Here is a 17,138-nt window from a genome sequence, read left to right as displayed (position 1 = left end):
ATTAGAAATAATTTCCAGTGCTCAGAAGGAATAAATAGCTTATATTAACCTTCAGACTACTAAAGGCACTCTAAGAATTTTTGAGATGATAAAAGCCAAGTAGAACTTCTTAAAATAGTAACTGACCTCCAAGCCCAGGTCGCAGCCGGTTGTCATAGCCATCCAGAAGACGATCCAAGATTCTTGTGAAGATAGTGATGTTGTCAGTGCTGTCATCAGGAATATCTGGGGCATGCTTGGGAGAGAGTCTGGGAAGAATAAGAAAAAGAAATGAAAAATAATAGGAAACAATTATATGTCTCAACACTTTAAATCAAGATTTCAATCAATAGACTGAGTCAACTAAATAGCCCTGTATCTTAACCAAACCAGGAAGCACTTTCTATTTGTCACAATGATTATCTGTGTAGTAGGCAGACAGTGGTCCTGTACTTGAGCTCTTACTCCAGCATTGACATTAACTTTCCCAAACACATGGTCCAGCCCCAACAAAGCAGTGGAGAAACACAAGCAGAAATTCTGAACAGGATGTTCCTGGAAACTGTACCTGGCATAAAGTTGGTTTAGCAAATTCTGTTGCTTGAATGAAAGGACCTCAAAATAAAACAAGGAAAACTTTGTCACTAAGAATTTATCTCTCCATTAGCCTAGAGAAACATAGGTCCACTGAACAAGAGAATCAGACAAATCTTTTAATTGCAACTACTCTATCTACCTCTCACCCTATAGAAGAAGGGCAAAAAAGCAATAGTAATCCATTAAATATCAAAGCTACCAGGACTCTTTTATAAATTATATTTTATTGTTTATGTTATTACAGTTGTCCCAGTTGTCCCACTTTGCCCTTCTATACCCAGCCCCCCAAATCCCACAGGCAATCCCTACACCCTTGTCCATAGGTTATGCATATATGTTCTTTGGTTACTTTATTCCTCATGCTGCACTTTACATCCCCATGACTATTCAATAACTGAAATTTTGTACTTCTTAATCCCTCATATTTTTCACTCATCACCCCAAACCCTCTTCTATCTGGCATCAAAAAGTTCTCTGTATCTATGATTCTGTTTCTGTTCTAATGGTTTGTTTTTCAGATCCAATTATTGATAGATATGTATTTATTGCCATTTTGTTGTTCATAGTTTTGATCTTCTTATTTAACAAGATCCTTCAACATTTCATATAATACTGGTTTGGTGGTGATGAACTCCTTTAGTTTTTTCTGATCTAGATAGCTCTTTATCTGTCTGAATTATATATGATAGCTTTGCAGAGTAGAGTAATCTTGGTTGTAGGCCCTTGTCTTTCATCACGTTGATTATTTCTTGCCAATCCCTTCTAGCCTGCAAAGTTTCTTTTGAAAAATCAGCTGACAGTCTTATGGGAGGTCCATTGTAGGAAACTAACTGCTTTTTTCTTGCTACTTTTAAGATTTGCTCTTTATCTCTAACTTTTGGCATTTTCATTATGTTGTGTCTTGGTGTGGGCCTCTTTGGGTTCACCTTGTTTTGGACTCTGTGCTTCCTAGACCTATTTGTCTATTTCCTCCACCAAGTTAGGGAAATTTTGTTTCATTATTTTTTCAAATAGGTTTCTAATTCCCTACTTTCTCTCTTTTCCTCCCAACACCCCCATGACATGAATGTTGGTGCACTAGAAGTTGTCCCAGAGGCTCCTTACACTGTCCTCATATATTTTGGATTCTTTTTCCTTCTTGCTGTTTGGATTGGTTGTTTATTTCCTTATATTGCAAATCACTGATTTCATTCATGGATTCACCCACTCATCTGATTTTTTAAGTACATTTTATTGATTATGCTATTAGAGTTGTCCCATTCTTTCTCCCCTTTATTTCCCTCTGCCCTGCACCCTCCTCCCACCAGCATTCCTCCATCTTAGTTCATGTCCATGGTCATACCTATAAGTTCTTTGGTTTCTCCATTTTCTGTACTATTCTTAACCACCTCCTGTCTATTTTGCACCTACCATTTATGCTTCTTCTTCCCTGTACCTTCCCCCCATTTTCCACTGCCCCCTCCCCACTGATAATCCTCTATGTGATTTCCATTTCTGTGATCCTGTTCCTGTTCTATATGTTTGCTTATTTTATTTTTAGGTTCAGTTGTTGATAGTTGTGAGTTTGTTATCATTTTACTGTTCATAGTTTTGATCTTCTTCTTCTTAGATAAGTCCCTTTAACATTTCACGTAATAAGGGCTTGGTGATGATGAACTCCTTTAACTTGACCTTATCTGGGAAACACTTTATCTGCCCTTTCATTCTAAATGATAGCTTTGCTGGTTAGAGTAATCTTGAATGTATGTCCTTGTCTTTCATGATTTCAAATACTTCTTTCCAGCCCCTGTTTCTAGCCTCTAAGGTTTCTTTTGAGAAATCAGCTGATAGACTTATGGGAACTCCTCTGTAGGTAACTCTCTCCTTTTCTCTTGCTGTTTTTAAGATTCTCTCCTTATCTTTAACCTTGGGTAATTTAATTATGATGTGTCTTGGTGTGTCCTTCCCTAGGTCCAACTTCTTTGGGGCTCTCTGAGCTTCCTGGACTTCCTGGAAGTCTATTTCCTTTGCCAGATTGGGAAGTTCCCCTTTGTTATTTTTTCAAATAATTTTTCAATTTCTTCCTCTTGCTCTCCTCTTTCTGGCACCTCAGTGACTCAGATATTGAAAAATTTAAAGTTTCCCAGAGGTTCTTAAGCCTCTCCTCATTTGTATGAATTCTTGTTTCTTCATTCTGATTTGGTTGAATGCTTATGTCTTCCTTCTGCTCCAAATTGTTGATTTGCGTCCCAGTTTCCTTCCGCTCACTGCTGGTTCCCTGTATATTTTTCTTTATTTCACTTTGCATAACCTTTACTTTGTCCTCTATTTTGTGACCATACTCGATCATTTCTGTAAGCAACCTGATTACCAGTGTTTTGAATGCTGCATCTGATAGGTTGGCTATCTCTTATTTGCTTATTTGTATTTTTTCTGGAGTTTTGATATGTTCTTTCATTTGGGACATATTTCTTTGCCTGGGCACTCCTGTTACATTGTAAGGGGAGGAGCCTTAGGTATTGACGAGGGCAGGGCAACCCATGTGGCTGAGCTGTTGCACTGTATATGAGGGAGGGGCCCAAGAGGGAACAGTGCAGCTTGCTTGGCTCTCAGCCAGCTTTCTGTCACTTCTCCTGCTACCCACAAGTGAATTGGGCCCTTCTGGGGTTGATTCCTAGGTGTGTGGGTTTGTGTATGTTCTAGGACCCTGTGGGTCTCTCCAACGAACTCTTTTGTAAGGCTGGGAGTTTCTCCCAATGCCACAACCCCTACAGGTTTTTACAGTCAGAGGTTTTGAGTCTTTCTTTTCTCGTGCTGGAACCCTGGGTTGTGTGGTCAGTCTTTCTCCCCAGTTGATCCTCCCAGTTTATCTTCATGTTAGTGAGGACCACCAGTTGCTGCCTTGCCATGCATCCTCTCTGCCCCAGCTGCTCATCTCTGCCCCTCCTACTGGTCGGGATGAATGTTTCTTCTATAATTCCTTGGTTGCCAGACTTCTACACAGTTCAATTTTATGCCAGTTTTGGTTGTTTTTTGTTTTTAAATTGACTGTTGTCCTTGTTTTGGATGTGTGAGGAGGCAAAGTGTACTTATCTATACCTCCATCTTGGCCAGAAGTCCGAGGATATGTTTCATCTGTTGATTCCTTGTAATTTGTTCTTTCTTTCAATAAGTGTATCCTTTATTTCTGACTGAATTTTTTGTAATTTTTTTATATTGTCGTTCTACCATAGTTGTCCCAATTTTTCCCTGTTGATCTCCCCCTTCTCTCTCCTGCCCACCCACTGCTCCCACAGCCAATCCTCACCCAGTTGTCCATGTCCATGGTTCATTTATAATTCTTTTTTAACTAAGCCCTTCCTCTTGCTACCTCCCTTATCACCCTCACCATATACTCTTGTCCCTAGCCATCTGTCCCTTGTTTCCATGTCTTTGGATTTACTTTGCTCACCTATTTGTTTTGTTCACTACGTTCCACTTATAGGTAAGATCATATGGTATTTGTCTTTCACCACTAGGCTTGTTTCATTTAGAATACTCTACAGTCCCATCTATGTTGCCACAGAAGGTAGGAGTTCCTACTTTCTTCCTGCTGCATAGTATTCCATTGTGTAAATGTACCAAAGTTTTTTAATCCACTCATTTACTGAGGGGCACTTGGGCTGTTTCCAGCACTTGGCTATTGTAAATGGAAAAACATATTTGTCAATGATATCTCGGACAACGGTATGATCTTCCAAGTATATAAAGAACTCATGTGACTTCACACCAGGAAAGCAAGTAATCCAATTTAAATGGGTAAAGGACCTGAACAGACATTTGTCCCAGGAGGATACAGAGGGCCCATAGACACATGAAAAAATGTTCAACATCACTAGCCATTAGAGAGGTGCAAATTAAAACCCTAACTACATCACACCAGTAAGAAGGGCCATCATTAATAAATCAACAAACAACAATAGCTGGTGATGTTATGGAGAAAAGGGAACTCTAGTGCACTGTAGGTGGAAATACAGACTGATGTAGCCACTGTGAAAAACAGTATGGAATTTCCACAAGAAACTAAAGGTGGAACTGCCTTTTGATCCAGTAGTCCCACTACTGGGATTATACACTAAGAATCATGAATCATGAATTAAGAAGAACCTATGCACCCCAATGTTCCTAGAAGTTTTATTTACAATAGGCAAGTACTGGAAACAGCCTAAGTGCCCATTAGTAAATGAGTGGATCAAAAACTGTGGTCTAAAAAAAGATGGCAGAGGAGTGAATGGGAGTCACGCTGACCTCCTCCTCACAACACCAAACTGGAATTGCAACTAAATAGTGGAGTAATCACCTGAAAAACAATGAAACGATAATGGTAGAGGAACCTTGGAGCAGTGGACAGACAGTGGATTCAACTCTCACACATCCCAATGGGTGAGAGGTGTGGTGGAGGCTCGAGAGGGTGGGCTTGGTGCCCACAGGCACTAGCACCAGAGGGACAATGAAACAGCCAGTTAGCTCCCCCTGAGAAGAACGGAGTCTGAATCATAAACAGGGACCTCTAAACAACAGCAGCTAAAACCAGGAAAATACAGACAAAATGCAACCCCGAAAAGCTTAGGGGTGATCTCTGCCAGAGACAGGTGGCTGGGGATGTAAAGAGACATTTAAAGGGCCAACGCAAAAGTGGCAGTGGCAGCCACCTTCCTTGATCTCTGGGTAGAGGTGGAAGCAGGGTGGGCTGGTGCCTGGGAAAAGACTGGTGAGGAAAACTTTGTGAAGAGAACAGAGACGGTGGCTGGTAGAGCCCCAGTGATAACGCACCTCCCACTCTGCAGCTACCATTTTGCTCAAGCATAAGGCAATCAATTAACCTGTCTTTTATGCACTCCGCACACAGCTTGTGCACGTGTGAGCTAGGAGGCTAAGTGCAGACTGGCTGGGAGAGCCCTGAGGAAAGTCTGGAGACAGAGGCATTGGGGAAAGGATGGGAGGAGGAACCAGGGAGTCCCGACTCCCTCCCCGTTCCTTAGTCTCCATTCTGGTCAGGCAAAGCGAGCCCCCAAAGAGGCAGAAGCAGGGCGTGCACGGACCAGATGGCCCGTGATTGAAACACAGTCCACACAGGTGGTAGATCCTGGGCCGAAGGGGTCACAGAACTGCCCAGAGACCCGTGAGGAGAGACTGGAAATGGAGGCATTGGGGAAAGAATGGGAGGAGGAACCAGGGAGTCCCGACTCCTTCTCCTCTCCGTAATCTCCATTGTGCGGGAAAAGGACAGACACCCAAAGAGCTAAAAGCTGAAAATCACACAATAGAGAACCCAAAAACACCCAGTGCAGGCGCGCACACATGCGCCGAGTTGCCGGCGACGGTTGGTGAGTGTGTGTGTGGACTCGTGGGGGCTGGCGAGGGCTCCCTCAGCTTGGAACCGAGGGGGCCTGCAAGGGAGTGTGCAGATCTGCGAGGGGAGGTGTAAACCAACCTGTGCGGGCCCGCGAGTGCAGAGTGGTCCACAGAAATAGTGGATCCCCGGCCGAAGGGTTCATAGTGCTGCCAATAGTCCCTGTGGGAGAGACTGGAGACAGGATTAACTGGAGAGTCCTGGAGTTGACTTCCTCCCGTTTCTGTAGTCTCCATTTTGTGAGGGCAGGACACGTGCCCAAAGAGCCAAAAGCAGGGAAAGCACACAATAGAAGACCCTAAACTGACCAGTCCCGGGGTACCCACCGGGTGTGGGTGCCAGACGAGTGCCCGAGGTTGGGCGAATAAGGGCCAAGGCAGGCTGGAGATCCTGTCGGGCCGGGCAACGCGCTCAAGGAACCGGCGTTAGAGTGCAGAGCAATCCACAGAAATAGTGGATCCTTGGCCGAAGGAGTCACAGAGCTGCCCAAAGCAGGAGTCAGACACAGACAACAGACTCCTGGAAGGCTCAAACAAATGACCCAAGGTCATATAGGGTCAAAAACTGACATCATCAGAGGCAGGCTCACAAAGAAAAGTAAAGGAAAAAATTAAATACATAAATAAAAACACAAGCCAACTACCAGAGAAGTTTAATAAACAAAGTCAGGAAATCTAGACAGATCAATTAAAGCAGAAGCAAAAATAAATAAATAAATAAATAAATAAATAACTTAATAGACTCTCACAAAAATGGGAAGAAAAAGAAATTCCCCCCACATGACTAGAAAAGGGGAATCCCCATAGAGAGAGCTAAATGAAATAGAGGCAAGGGAACTATCAGATACTGAATTCAAAACAATGGTTCTAAGGAAGCTCAAAGAGCTCAGCCAGCTCAAAGATAACTATGAGAAACTGCAGAGAAACTATCAGAATCTTACAGCAAACTCTACCAGCCTGGAAAAGGACATAGAAACTATCAAGAAGACACAAGAGGATATGAAGAATACCATTTCTGCAGGGAAGAACACAGTAGAAGGAATCCAAAGCAGGCTGGATGAAGCCGAGGAATGAATCAGTGAGATGGAGGATAAGGTAGAAAGAAGCTCCCAGAAAGAACAAGAAATGGAAAAAAGTCTCAAAAAGAATGAAGAGGCATTGAGGGAAATTCTGGACAACTTGAAACGCAATAATATCCGTATAATAGGGATACCAGAAGGAGAAGAGGAGCAAGGGAGAGAGAACCTCCTTGAAAAAGTAATGATGGAAAATTTCCCAAATTTGAGGAGAGAAAGGGTCTCATGGATACAGGAGGCACAGAGGGCCCAACTCAAGAGGGACCCAAGAAGTTCCACTACAAGACACATCGTCATTAAAATGGCAACTATCAAAGAAAAAAGAGAGAATCCTCAAGGCAGCAAGGGAAAGGGGGAAAGTAACATACAAGGGGGCCCCGATACGCCTAGGAGCTGACTTCTCAACAGAAACACTACAAGTCAGAAGGAAATAGCAACAAATATTCCAAGAAATGAAAAGCAAGGGCCTACAACCAAGGCTGCTCTACCCACCAAGGTTCTCCATTAAAATAGAACAGGAAATAAGAAGTTTCCCAGACAAAAGAAGGCTAAAGAATGCATTTCGACCAAACCAGCACTCCAAGATATGCTAAAGGAACTGGTTTAAGAAGATGAAGGAAAAGAGTGAGAAAGAGAAAAACACAGGTACAAAGAGAAAAAAATGAATAGGTTTCTATCAGTAATAACTCTCAATGTAAATGGACTAAAAGACCCAATCAAAAGACAGGATAGCTGAATGAATAAGAAAACATGACCAAACACATATGCTGTCTACAAGAGACTCACCTTAGCCAATAGACCTACGCAGATTGAAAGTAAAGGGATGGAAAAAAATATTCCAAGAAAATGGGCAAGAGAAAAAAGCAGGGGTTGCAACACTTATATTAGACAAAATAGATTTCAAAACAAAGGCCATAAAAAGAGACCCAGAGGGGCACTTTATAATACTTAAAGGAAGTATCTATCAAGAAAACATAAACATTGTAAACTTATATGCCCCCAATATATGAACACCAAAATATATAAGGAAAATCTTGTATGAATTCAAAAAATATATAGACAGCAACACAGTGATAGTAGGGGATTTCAACACCCCACTGTCAAAAATGGTCAGATCTTCCAAACAAAACATCAATAAGGATATTGTGGAGCTGAATGACACATTAAATCAAATGGGCTTAACTGACATATATAAAAATTTACATCCCAAAGAAGCAAAATGCACATTCTTTGCATAGGCTCATGGAAGTTTTTCAAAGACAGACCACATGATAGGACACAAAGCAAGCCTCAGCAAATTCACGAAAATTGAAATAATACCAAACTTTTTCTCAGCCCATAAGGGCTTGAAACTGGAAATCAACCTCAAAGAGAAACTTCAATAACCTGCAAACTCATAGAGACGGAACAGTAGACTACTAACAATGAATGGGTCAATAATGAGCTAAGAGAAGAAATCAAAAAATTTCAGGAAACAAATGAAAATGAACACAGGATAGTCCAAAACCTACGGGACACAGCAGAGGCAGTCCTGAGAAGGAAGTTCATAGTAATACAGGCTTACCTAAAAAAGATATAAACATTTCAAATAAAAGACCTAACACTACAACTTCAAGACCTGGAGGAACAACAACAAATAAATCCCAGAGCAAGTAGAAGGAAGGAAATAGTCAAGACGAGAGCAGAACTGAATGACACAGAGATGAAAAAAAACAATTCAAAGGATCAACCAATCTAGAAACTGGTTCTTTGAAAAGATAAATAAAATCGACAAGCCTTTAAGCAGTCTCATCAAGAAAAAAAGGGTGAGGACCCAAATAAATAATACCAGAAACGAAAGAGGAGAAATAACAACTGATACCACCGAAATACAAAGGAGTGTAAGAAACTACTATGAACAATTGCTGATGAACATAGTTGCTAAAATCCTCAACAAAATATTGGCAAACCGCATCAAATACATTAAAAAGATTATCCATCATGATCAAGTGGGATTCATTCCAGGGATGCAGGGATGGTTAAATATAAGCAAGTCAATAAATGTAATACATCACGTAAATTAAAGAAAAGAAAAAAACCACATGATCATCTCAATAGATTCAGAAAAAGCATTGGGTAAGGTACAGCACCCATTTATGATCAAAACACTCAGCAAAATGGGAATAAATGGGGCATTCCTCAACGTAATAAAGGCCATATATGAAAAACCTACAACCAACATCATACTCAACGGGCAAAAACTGAAAACTTTCCCACTAAGATTGGGAACATGACAAGGATGTCCGCTTTCACCACTTCTTTCAACATGGTATTGGAAGTCCTAGCCACAGCAGTCAGACAAGAACAAGAAATAAAAGACATCCAAATAGGAAAGGAGGAAGTAAAACTATCATTGTTAGCAGATGACATGATAGTGAACATAGAAATCCCTGTAGAGCCTACCAAAAAACTACTCAACATAATAAGTGAGTTTGGCAAACAGCAGGATATAAAGTCAATATTGAGAAATTAAAGGCATTTTTGTACACCAGTAATGAAAGAGAAGAAAAAGAATTCAGGAAAAAAATACTTTTTGATAGAGCAACAAGAAAAATAAAGTACCTAGGAATAAATTTAACCAAGGAGGTAAAAGGCCTGTACACAGAAAACAATACAACATTGAAGAAAGAAATTAAGGAAGACACAAATAAGTGAAAGCATATACCGTGCTCATGCATTGCAAGAACTAATATCATCAAAATGTCCATACAACCCAAAGAAATTTATAGATTCAACACAATCCCCATTAAGATACCAATGACGTATTTCACAGAAATAGAACAGACATTTCAAAAATGTATATGGAACCATAAACGACCCCGAATAGCCGCAGCAATTTTGAGAAAGAAACACAAAGTAGGAGGGATCACAATACCGGACATCAAACTCTACTACAAAGCCACTATACTCAAAACAATCTGGTACTGGCACAAGAACAGACCCATAGGCCAGTGGAACAGAATAGAAAGCCCAGAAATAAGCCCAGGTCTCTATGGGCATCTAATATTTGACAAAGGGGGCAGAAGCATAAAATGGAGCAATGATAGCCTCTTCAACAAATGGTGTTGGGAGAGCTGGACGGCTACATGCAAAAAATTGAAACTGGATCATCAGCTGACACCATACACAAAAATAAACTCCAGATGGATAAAAGACTTAAATATAAGTCGCAACACCATAAAAGTCCTCGAGGAGAACATTGGCAGGAAACTCTAAGATATCCCACGCAGCAATTTTTTCACCGATATGTCTCCTAAAGCAAGGGACATAAAGGAAAGAATAAACAAGTGGGACCTCAGCCAAATAAAAAGCTTCTGCACAGCAAAAGAAAACATCAGCAAAATGAAAAGGGAGCCACCCTTATGGGAAAATATATTTGCTAATGATACATCAGATAGAGGTTTGATCTCCAAGATATATAAAGAACTCACTCGACTCCCGTCCAAGAAGACAAATGATCCAATCAAAAAATGGGCAAAGGACCTGGGCAGATGCTTTTCCAAAGAAGAGATACAGAGGACCCAGAGACATTTAACAGGCTGCTCAGCATCACTAGCTATCAGAGAAATGCTGATCAAAACCACAATGAGATACCACCTCACACAGGTCAGAATGGCCATCATAAACAGATCAACAACAGGTGCTGGCGAGGCTATGGAGAAAAGGGAACCCTAGTACACTGTTGGTGGGAATGCAGACTGGTGCACCCATTTTGGAAAGCAGTGTGAAATTTCCTCATAAAGCTGAAAATGGAAGTGCCTTTTGATCCAGTGATTCCCCTGCTGGGACTATACCCTAAGAATACCAAAACGCCAATTCCAAAGAACCAAGGCATCCCAATATTCATAGCAGCAAAATTGACAATAGCCAAGGGTTGGAAGCTACCTAAATGCTCATCAGTAGATGATTGGATCAAAAAACTATGGTAGATTTACACAATGGAATACCACGCAGCATAAAGAAAAAAAGAACTACTACACTTCGCGACAGCATGATGGAACTAGAGAACATTATGCTAAGCGAAATAAGCCAGGAGGCGAAACACAAATACCATATGACCTCACCTATAAGTGGATCCTAATCAACAATACAAAGATGGAAGGTAAATAAGACCAGCAACACGGAAAGGAAAGGAAACCAACAGAGACAAGAGGGAAGGAGGCGGGAGGGGTGGGGGGAAAGGAAGGGAAAGGGAAAGTCAAGGAACATGTAGCAAGGACTCATGGACAAAACCAAAGGGGAAGGGTTCAGGGAGGGAGGGAGGGGGAGGGGCAAAGGGAAAGTGGTGGGGGAAGCCAGAGACAAATGTATTTGAAAATAATTAATTAATTAATTAAAAAACTTTAAAAAAACCTATAACAGGTAAACAAGTGGGAAAAAAAGAGTAAAATTAACTTCAACACAAAATAACCCAATCACAAAGAACAATTGTAAGAGAGAAAGGAACTGCTGAAAATAAGAAAGCAGTTAACAAAATGCCAATAATAAGTCTTTATCAATAATTACTTTAAATTGAAATGGTTTCAAATTTCTAATTAAAAGACGCAAAGAGGCTTGAATGGATAACAATAAAAAGACCTGATTATATGCTGCCTACAGGACGCTTGATTAAACATTAAAACCACTCATCGGCTCTAAATGAAGGAATGGAAAAACATATTTCAAGCAAATGGAATTCAAAATAGAGCTGTGTTAGCTATACTTGTATCAGACAAAATACACCTTAAGTCAAAAAACAACAAGAGATGAACGGTTATTATATAATGATAAAAGGGTCAATTTATCAGGTTGTAACAATTCTAGATATATCCACACCCAACATTGGAACACCTAAGTATATTAAACAATTATTAACACATATGAAGGGATACACAGACAGCAATGCAATAATATGAAGATTACAATTCCACACTTTTTATAATGGATATATCACCTAGATATAAATCAGGAACTAATGGATCTGAATGACATTTTATACCATAAGAACCTAACAGATATATTTTTACCATGAAACAGTCAGTCAGAGCTCCAGGGGAATCTCCACCCATTGAGCAAAATAGCAGCAGGGGAGGTTGTTATAGCGAGTGCTCTGAGAGCTAAAATGATGAATAGATAAGGCCTGAGTACACTGAAAGCTAGAAAGATGAATGGATAGGACTCCAAGCATGCCAAAAGCTTGAAAGATGGATGAATAGGGTCCTGAGCATGCCAAAAGCTAGAAAGATAACTGGATTGGGGAAAAAGTCCTCCCCTCCTTATCCCTATGAGAACTGCATGCTTGAGCAGGAGGTTTGAGGTGGTCTTTGAGACAGAAGTCCACCATTCTCCCAGGTTGTGCAGCACCTGAATATACCACATTCCTTTTGCTATAGGACCTGCCTTACAAGTTTGGCTTTTTGTGGCGACAAGCAGCTGAACCTCCATTTTTGTTCCAGAACAATATATGGAACGTCCCATCGAACAGGAGCAAAATACAGGTACATTCTTCACAAGTACACATGGAACATTTTCCAGGATAGATTACATGATAGGTCACAAAACATGCCTTAGAAAATTTAAAAGTACTAAAATCATACCAACTATCCCTTCTGACCTCATCAGCAGGAAACTAGAAATTAATAACAGGAGACAGATGGAAAATTCATAAACGTGGAGATCGAAAAATATGTTCCTGAATAAACAGTGAGTGAAAGAAATAATCAAAAGGGAAATAGAAAATATCCTGAAATAAACAAAAATGGAGGCACAACATATCAAAACAGATGGGATGTTGCAAGAGCAGTTCCAAGAGAGAAGTTCAGAGTAATAAATGTCCATATTAAGAAACAAGAAAGACTACAAAAAAACAATCTCACTTTACCCTACAAGGAACTAGAAGTAGAACAAACTCATCCTAAAGTTAGCAGAAGGAAGGAAATAACAAAGATCATAGTGAAAATTTAAAATAGAGTCCAGAAAACCAATAGAAAAGAACAATGAAACTAGGAGCTAGTTTTTGAAAAGTTAAACAAAATTGACAAACCTTTAGCTAAATTAACTAAGAAAACAATAGTGAGAATTCAAATGAATAAAATAAATAAATAAAAGAGGAGGCATTACAACTGATACCACAGAATTGCAAAGGGTTATGAGAGATTACAATTATATGCCAGCAAACTGTATAACCCAGAAGTGGATAAATTCCTGGAGACATATGACCTTCTAACAAGGAATCACTGAGAAATATAAAACTAACCAATAATGAGTAAGGAGATTGAATCAGTAAATCAAAACCTTCCAACAAAGAAAAGCCTATGACCAGATGATTTCACCAAACATTTAAAGAAGAATTAATACCAATTCTCAAACTGTTCCAAAAAGTTGGAGAGTAGGGAATACAACCAAACTCATTTTAAGAGGCCAGCATCATCTGATACCAAATCAGATAAAGATACTCTAAGTAAAAATTACAGATTAATATCCCTGCTGAATATACAGGATGGGGCAAATGTAGTTTTATAGTTTAGGTTACACAAAACACAGTTTATTCTTGCATTATTATTTATTAATTAGTGTATTATTTTCCATATGAACAACTGTAAACCTACTTTTCCCCACCCTATAGATATAATTCTCAAAAAAATATTACGAAACTGTTGTCAAAAGCACATGAAAAAATCATTCACCATGATCAAGTGGTGTCTATCCCTGAGATACAAGGATGATTTAACACACACATAAAAACAATAGATCTAATACACCATATTAACAGAATGAAAGATAAACACCATATGATCATCTCAATACCAAATAAAAGAGGCAGAAAAAAGTATTCAACAAAATACAGCATCCTTTCACAATAAAAAATGTTCCACACATTGCATAGAGAAGGAATGTTTCTTAGCATAATAAAAGCCATTTACAAGTCCACAGCTAACATAATGAATGGTGAAAAGTTAAAATCCTTTCCTCTAAGATCAGGAACAATACTGTGGTGCTCACTCTCACTATTTCTATTCAACATAGTATAAATGTCTTAGCCAGAGAAATTAAGAAAAAATAAAAGGCATTTATATCAGAAAGGATGAAATAAAATTATCTCTGCTTGTAGATGACATGATCTTATGCATAGAAAACCATAAAGACTCCACTAAAAACTGCTAGGATAAATGAGTAAAGTTTCAGATTTCAGATACATTTGTTTTTATTATTGTTCTTTTTTTACTTTCTTTTTTTTAATTTTCCACATATATTTGTTTCCATTTACCCACCACTTTCCCCTGCAGCACCCACCCCGACCTTCCCCCTCAATCCTTCCCCACCTTGGCTTCATCCATGTGTCCTTCACACCTGTTCCTTGATATGACCCTGACCCTTCCCCTTCCCCTCCCAGCTACCCTCCTCTCTCTCTCCCTCCCATCCCCATAGGTTTCTTCTTTCTTTCAATGTTGCTGGTCATATTTTCCTTGCCTGCTTGCTTTACTGATTAGATTCTACTTATAGGTGAGATCATATGGTATTTGTCTTTTACCCCCTGGCTTATTTCACTTAGCATAATGTTCTCCAGTTCCATCCATGATATCATGACGGGTAATAGCTCTTTCATTCTTTCTGCAACGTAGTATTCCATTGCACATAGTACCATAGTTTTTTGATCCACTCATTGGCGGATGGGCACTTAGGTTGCTTCTGGCATTTGGATATTGTAAATTGTGCTGCTATGAACATTGGAGTACATAGGTCCTTTTGAACTGCTGTTTTGGGATTCTTAGGGTATAATCCTAGCAGTGGAATTTATAGATCAAAAGGTAGTTCCATTTCTAGCTTTTTGAGGAAATTCCAAACTGTTTTCCACAGTGGCTGCACCAGTCTGCATGCCTACCAATTGTGCATTAGGGTTCCCTTTTCTCCAAAACCTTGCCACCATCCATTATTTGTTGATTTATTTATGATAGCCATTCTGACCAGTGTGAAGTGGTATCTCATTGTGCTTTTAATTTGCACTTCTTTGATGGCTAGTGATGCTGAGCTTCCTTTCATATGTCTCTGGGCCCTGTGTATGTCCTCCTTGGAGAAGTGTCTGTTTAAGTCTTTTGCCCATTTTTGTCTTCCTGGAGTGGAGTCATGTGAGTTCTTTATATATTTTGGAGATCAAACCCCTGTCTGAGGTATCATTGGCAGATATATTTTCCCATATGGTTGGTTCCCTTTTCATTTTGCTGATGTTTTCTTTAGCCATGCAGAAACTTCTTATTTTGATGAAGTCCTGTTTGTTTATTTTTTCCTTTATGTCTCTTGCTCCAGGGGAACCTATCGGTGAAAAACTTGCTGCGTGGGATATCTGAGAGTTTCCTGCCAATGTTCTCCTCTAGGACTTTTATGGTGTTGCAACTTATGTTTAAGTCTGTTATCCATCTTGAGTTTATTTTTGTGTATGGTGTAAATTGATGCTCAAATTTCAATTTTTTGCATGTAGCTGTCCAGCTCTCCCAACACTATTTGTTGAAGAGTCTGTTTTTACTCCATTTTATGCTTCTGCACACTTTTTTAAATATTAATTGACCATAGAGACATGGGTGTGTTTCTGGGCTCTCTATTCTGTTCCATTGATCTATGTGTCTGTTCTTATACCAGTACCAGACTGTTTTGATGACAGTGGCCTTGTAATACAGATACATTTCTATACATTAAAAACAAATTATCTGAAAGAGAAATGAAGAAAACTATCCTTCATACAATAGCATTGAAAACAATAAAATATTTGGGAATATTTATTTATTGTTGTGAAATTCCAGTTGTCCCCCGTTTTTCCCCATTATATCCCCTGCTGTACCCACCCCCACCTCCCCCATTCAACTCTTCCAATTCTCTTTGTCCATGGGTCCTTTATACCTGTTCCTTGACTTTCTCCTTCCCCTTCTTTGCTGCACTATTCCCCTCCCCCACCCGTCTGGTTAATGTCAGTTTCTTCTTTATTTCCATGTCTCTGGTTCTATTGTACTCACTTGTTTGTTTTGTTGATTAGGTTCCTCTTATAAGTGAGACCATATGATATTTGTCTTTCACTGCCAGTTTTGCTTCACTAGGCATAATTGCTTCCAGGTCCATCCATGTTGTCACAAAGGGTAACAATTCTTTCTTTCTTTCTGCTGTGTAGTATTCCATTGTGTAAATGTATGAGTTTTTTGATCCACCCATTTATTGATGGTAACTAAGGCTGTTTCCAGCACTTGGCTATTGTAAATACTGCTGCTATGGACATTGGCGTGCATAGGTTCTTTTGAATTCATGTTTTGGGATTCTTAGGGTATATTCCCAGCAGTGGGATCACTGGATCAAAAGGAAGTTCCATCTTTAGCTTTTTGAGAAAATTCCATACTGTTTTCCACAGTGGCTGTACCAGTCTGCATTTCCACCAACAGTGTACTAGGAATAAATTTAATTAAGGAGGTAAAAGACCTGTACACTGAAAACTAAAAGGCACTGTAGAAAACGATTAAAGAAGCCGCAAATAAATGGAAAGGTATCCAAGGTTTCTGGATTGGAAGAATTACTATTGTGAAAATGTCCATACTATCTAAAGCAATATACAAATTTAATGAAATCCCAATCAAAATTCCAGTGACTTTTTTTTCAAAAATAATAAAAACTATTTTAAAATTTGGGGGGTACCACAAAAGACCCTGAAGAGCTAAAGCAACCCTGAGAAAGAACAGAACTGGAAGCAATCACAATAACTGATTTCAAGCTAAATTACAAAACTGTAGTAATCAAAACAACATGGTACTGGCATAAAAACATGCATGTAGATCAGTGGAACAAAATAGGGAGCCCAGAAAGAAATCCACTTACTTAGGGTGCACTGATCTTCAACAATGGTGCCAAGAAAACACAAGGAGAAAATAATGTCTCTTCAATAAATGGTGTTGGGAAAACTGGATATCCACTTGCAAAAAAAATGAAATTGGACCCTTAACCTTATACCATTGACAAAAATTAACTTGAAATAGGTAAAAAAAAATTACATGTAAGACTTGAAACCATAAAACCTAGAAGAAAACACAGGGAAAATGATCCTTGACATTGATCTCTAGGCAA

General features: G+C 39.3%; 1 protein-coding gene across 1 annotated transcript in view; it reads right to left on the bottom strand.

The window, feature by feature from the left end:
- Nucleotides 1-17,138, bottom strand: part of GABRA3 (gamma-aminobutyric acid type A receptor subunit alpha3) — a 274,150-nt gene that overhangs the window by 236,713 nt on the left and 20,299 nt on the right. Inside the window, exon 2 of the mRNA XM_054581798.1 lies at nucleotides 127-248. Coding sequence (XP_054437773.1) covers nucleotides 127-248 — 122 coding nt within the window. The remainder of the gene's footprint in view (nucleotides 1-126; nucleotides 249-17,138) is intronic.

This window comes from Pteronotus mesoamericanus, unplaced genomic scaffold (genome assembly GCF_021234165.1).
Source record: "Pteronotus mesoamericanus isolate MK-2021 breed Mesoamerican mustached bat unplaced genomic scaffold, CSHL_Meso_final contig_66, whole genome shotgun sequence".
In the NCBI taxonomy this organism is placed as follows: domain Eukaryota; kingdom Metazoa; phylum Chordata; class Mammalia; order Chiroptera; family Mormoopidae; genus Pteronotus; species Pteronotus mesoamericanus.
Note: the sequence above shows the minus strand (reverse complement) of the source record. Positions and strands in the feature narration are given on the sequence as shown.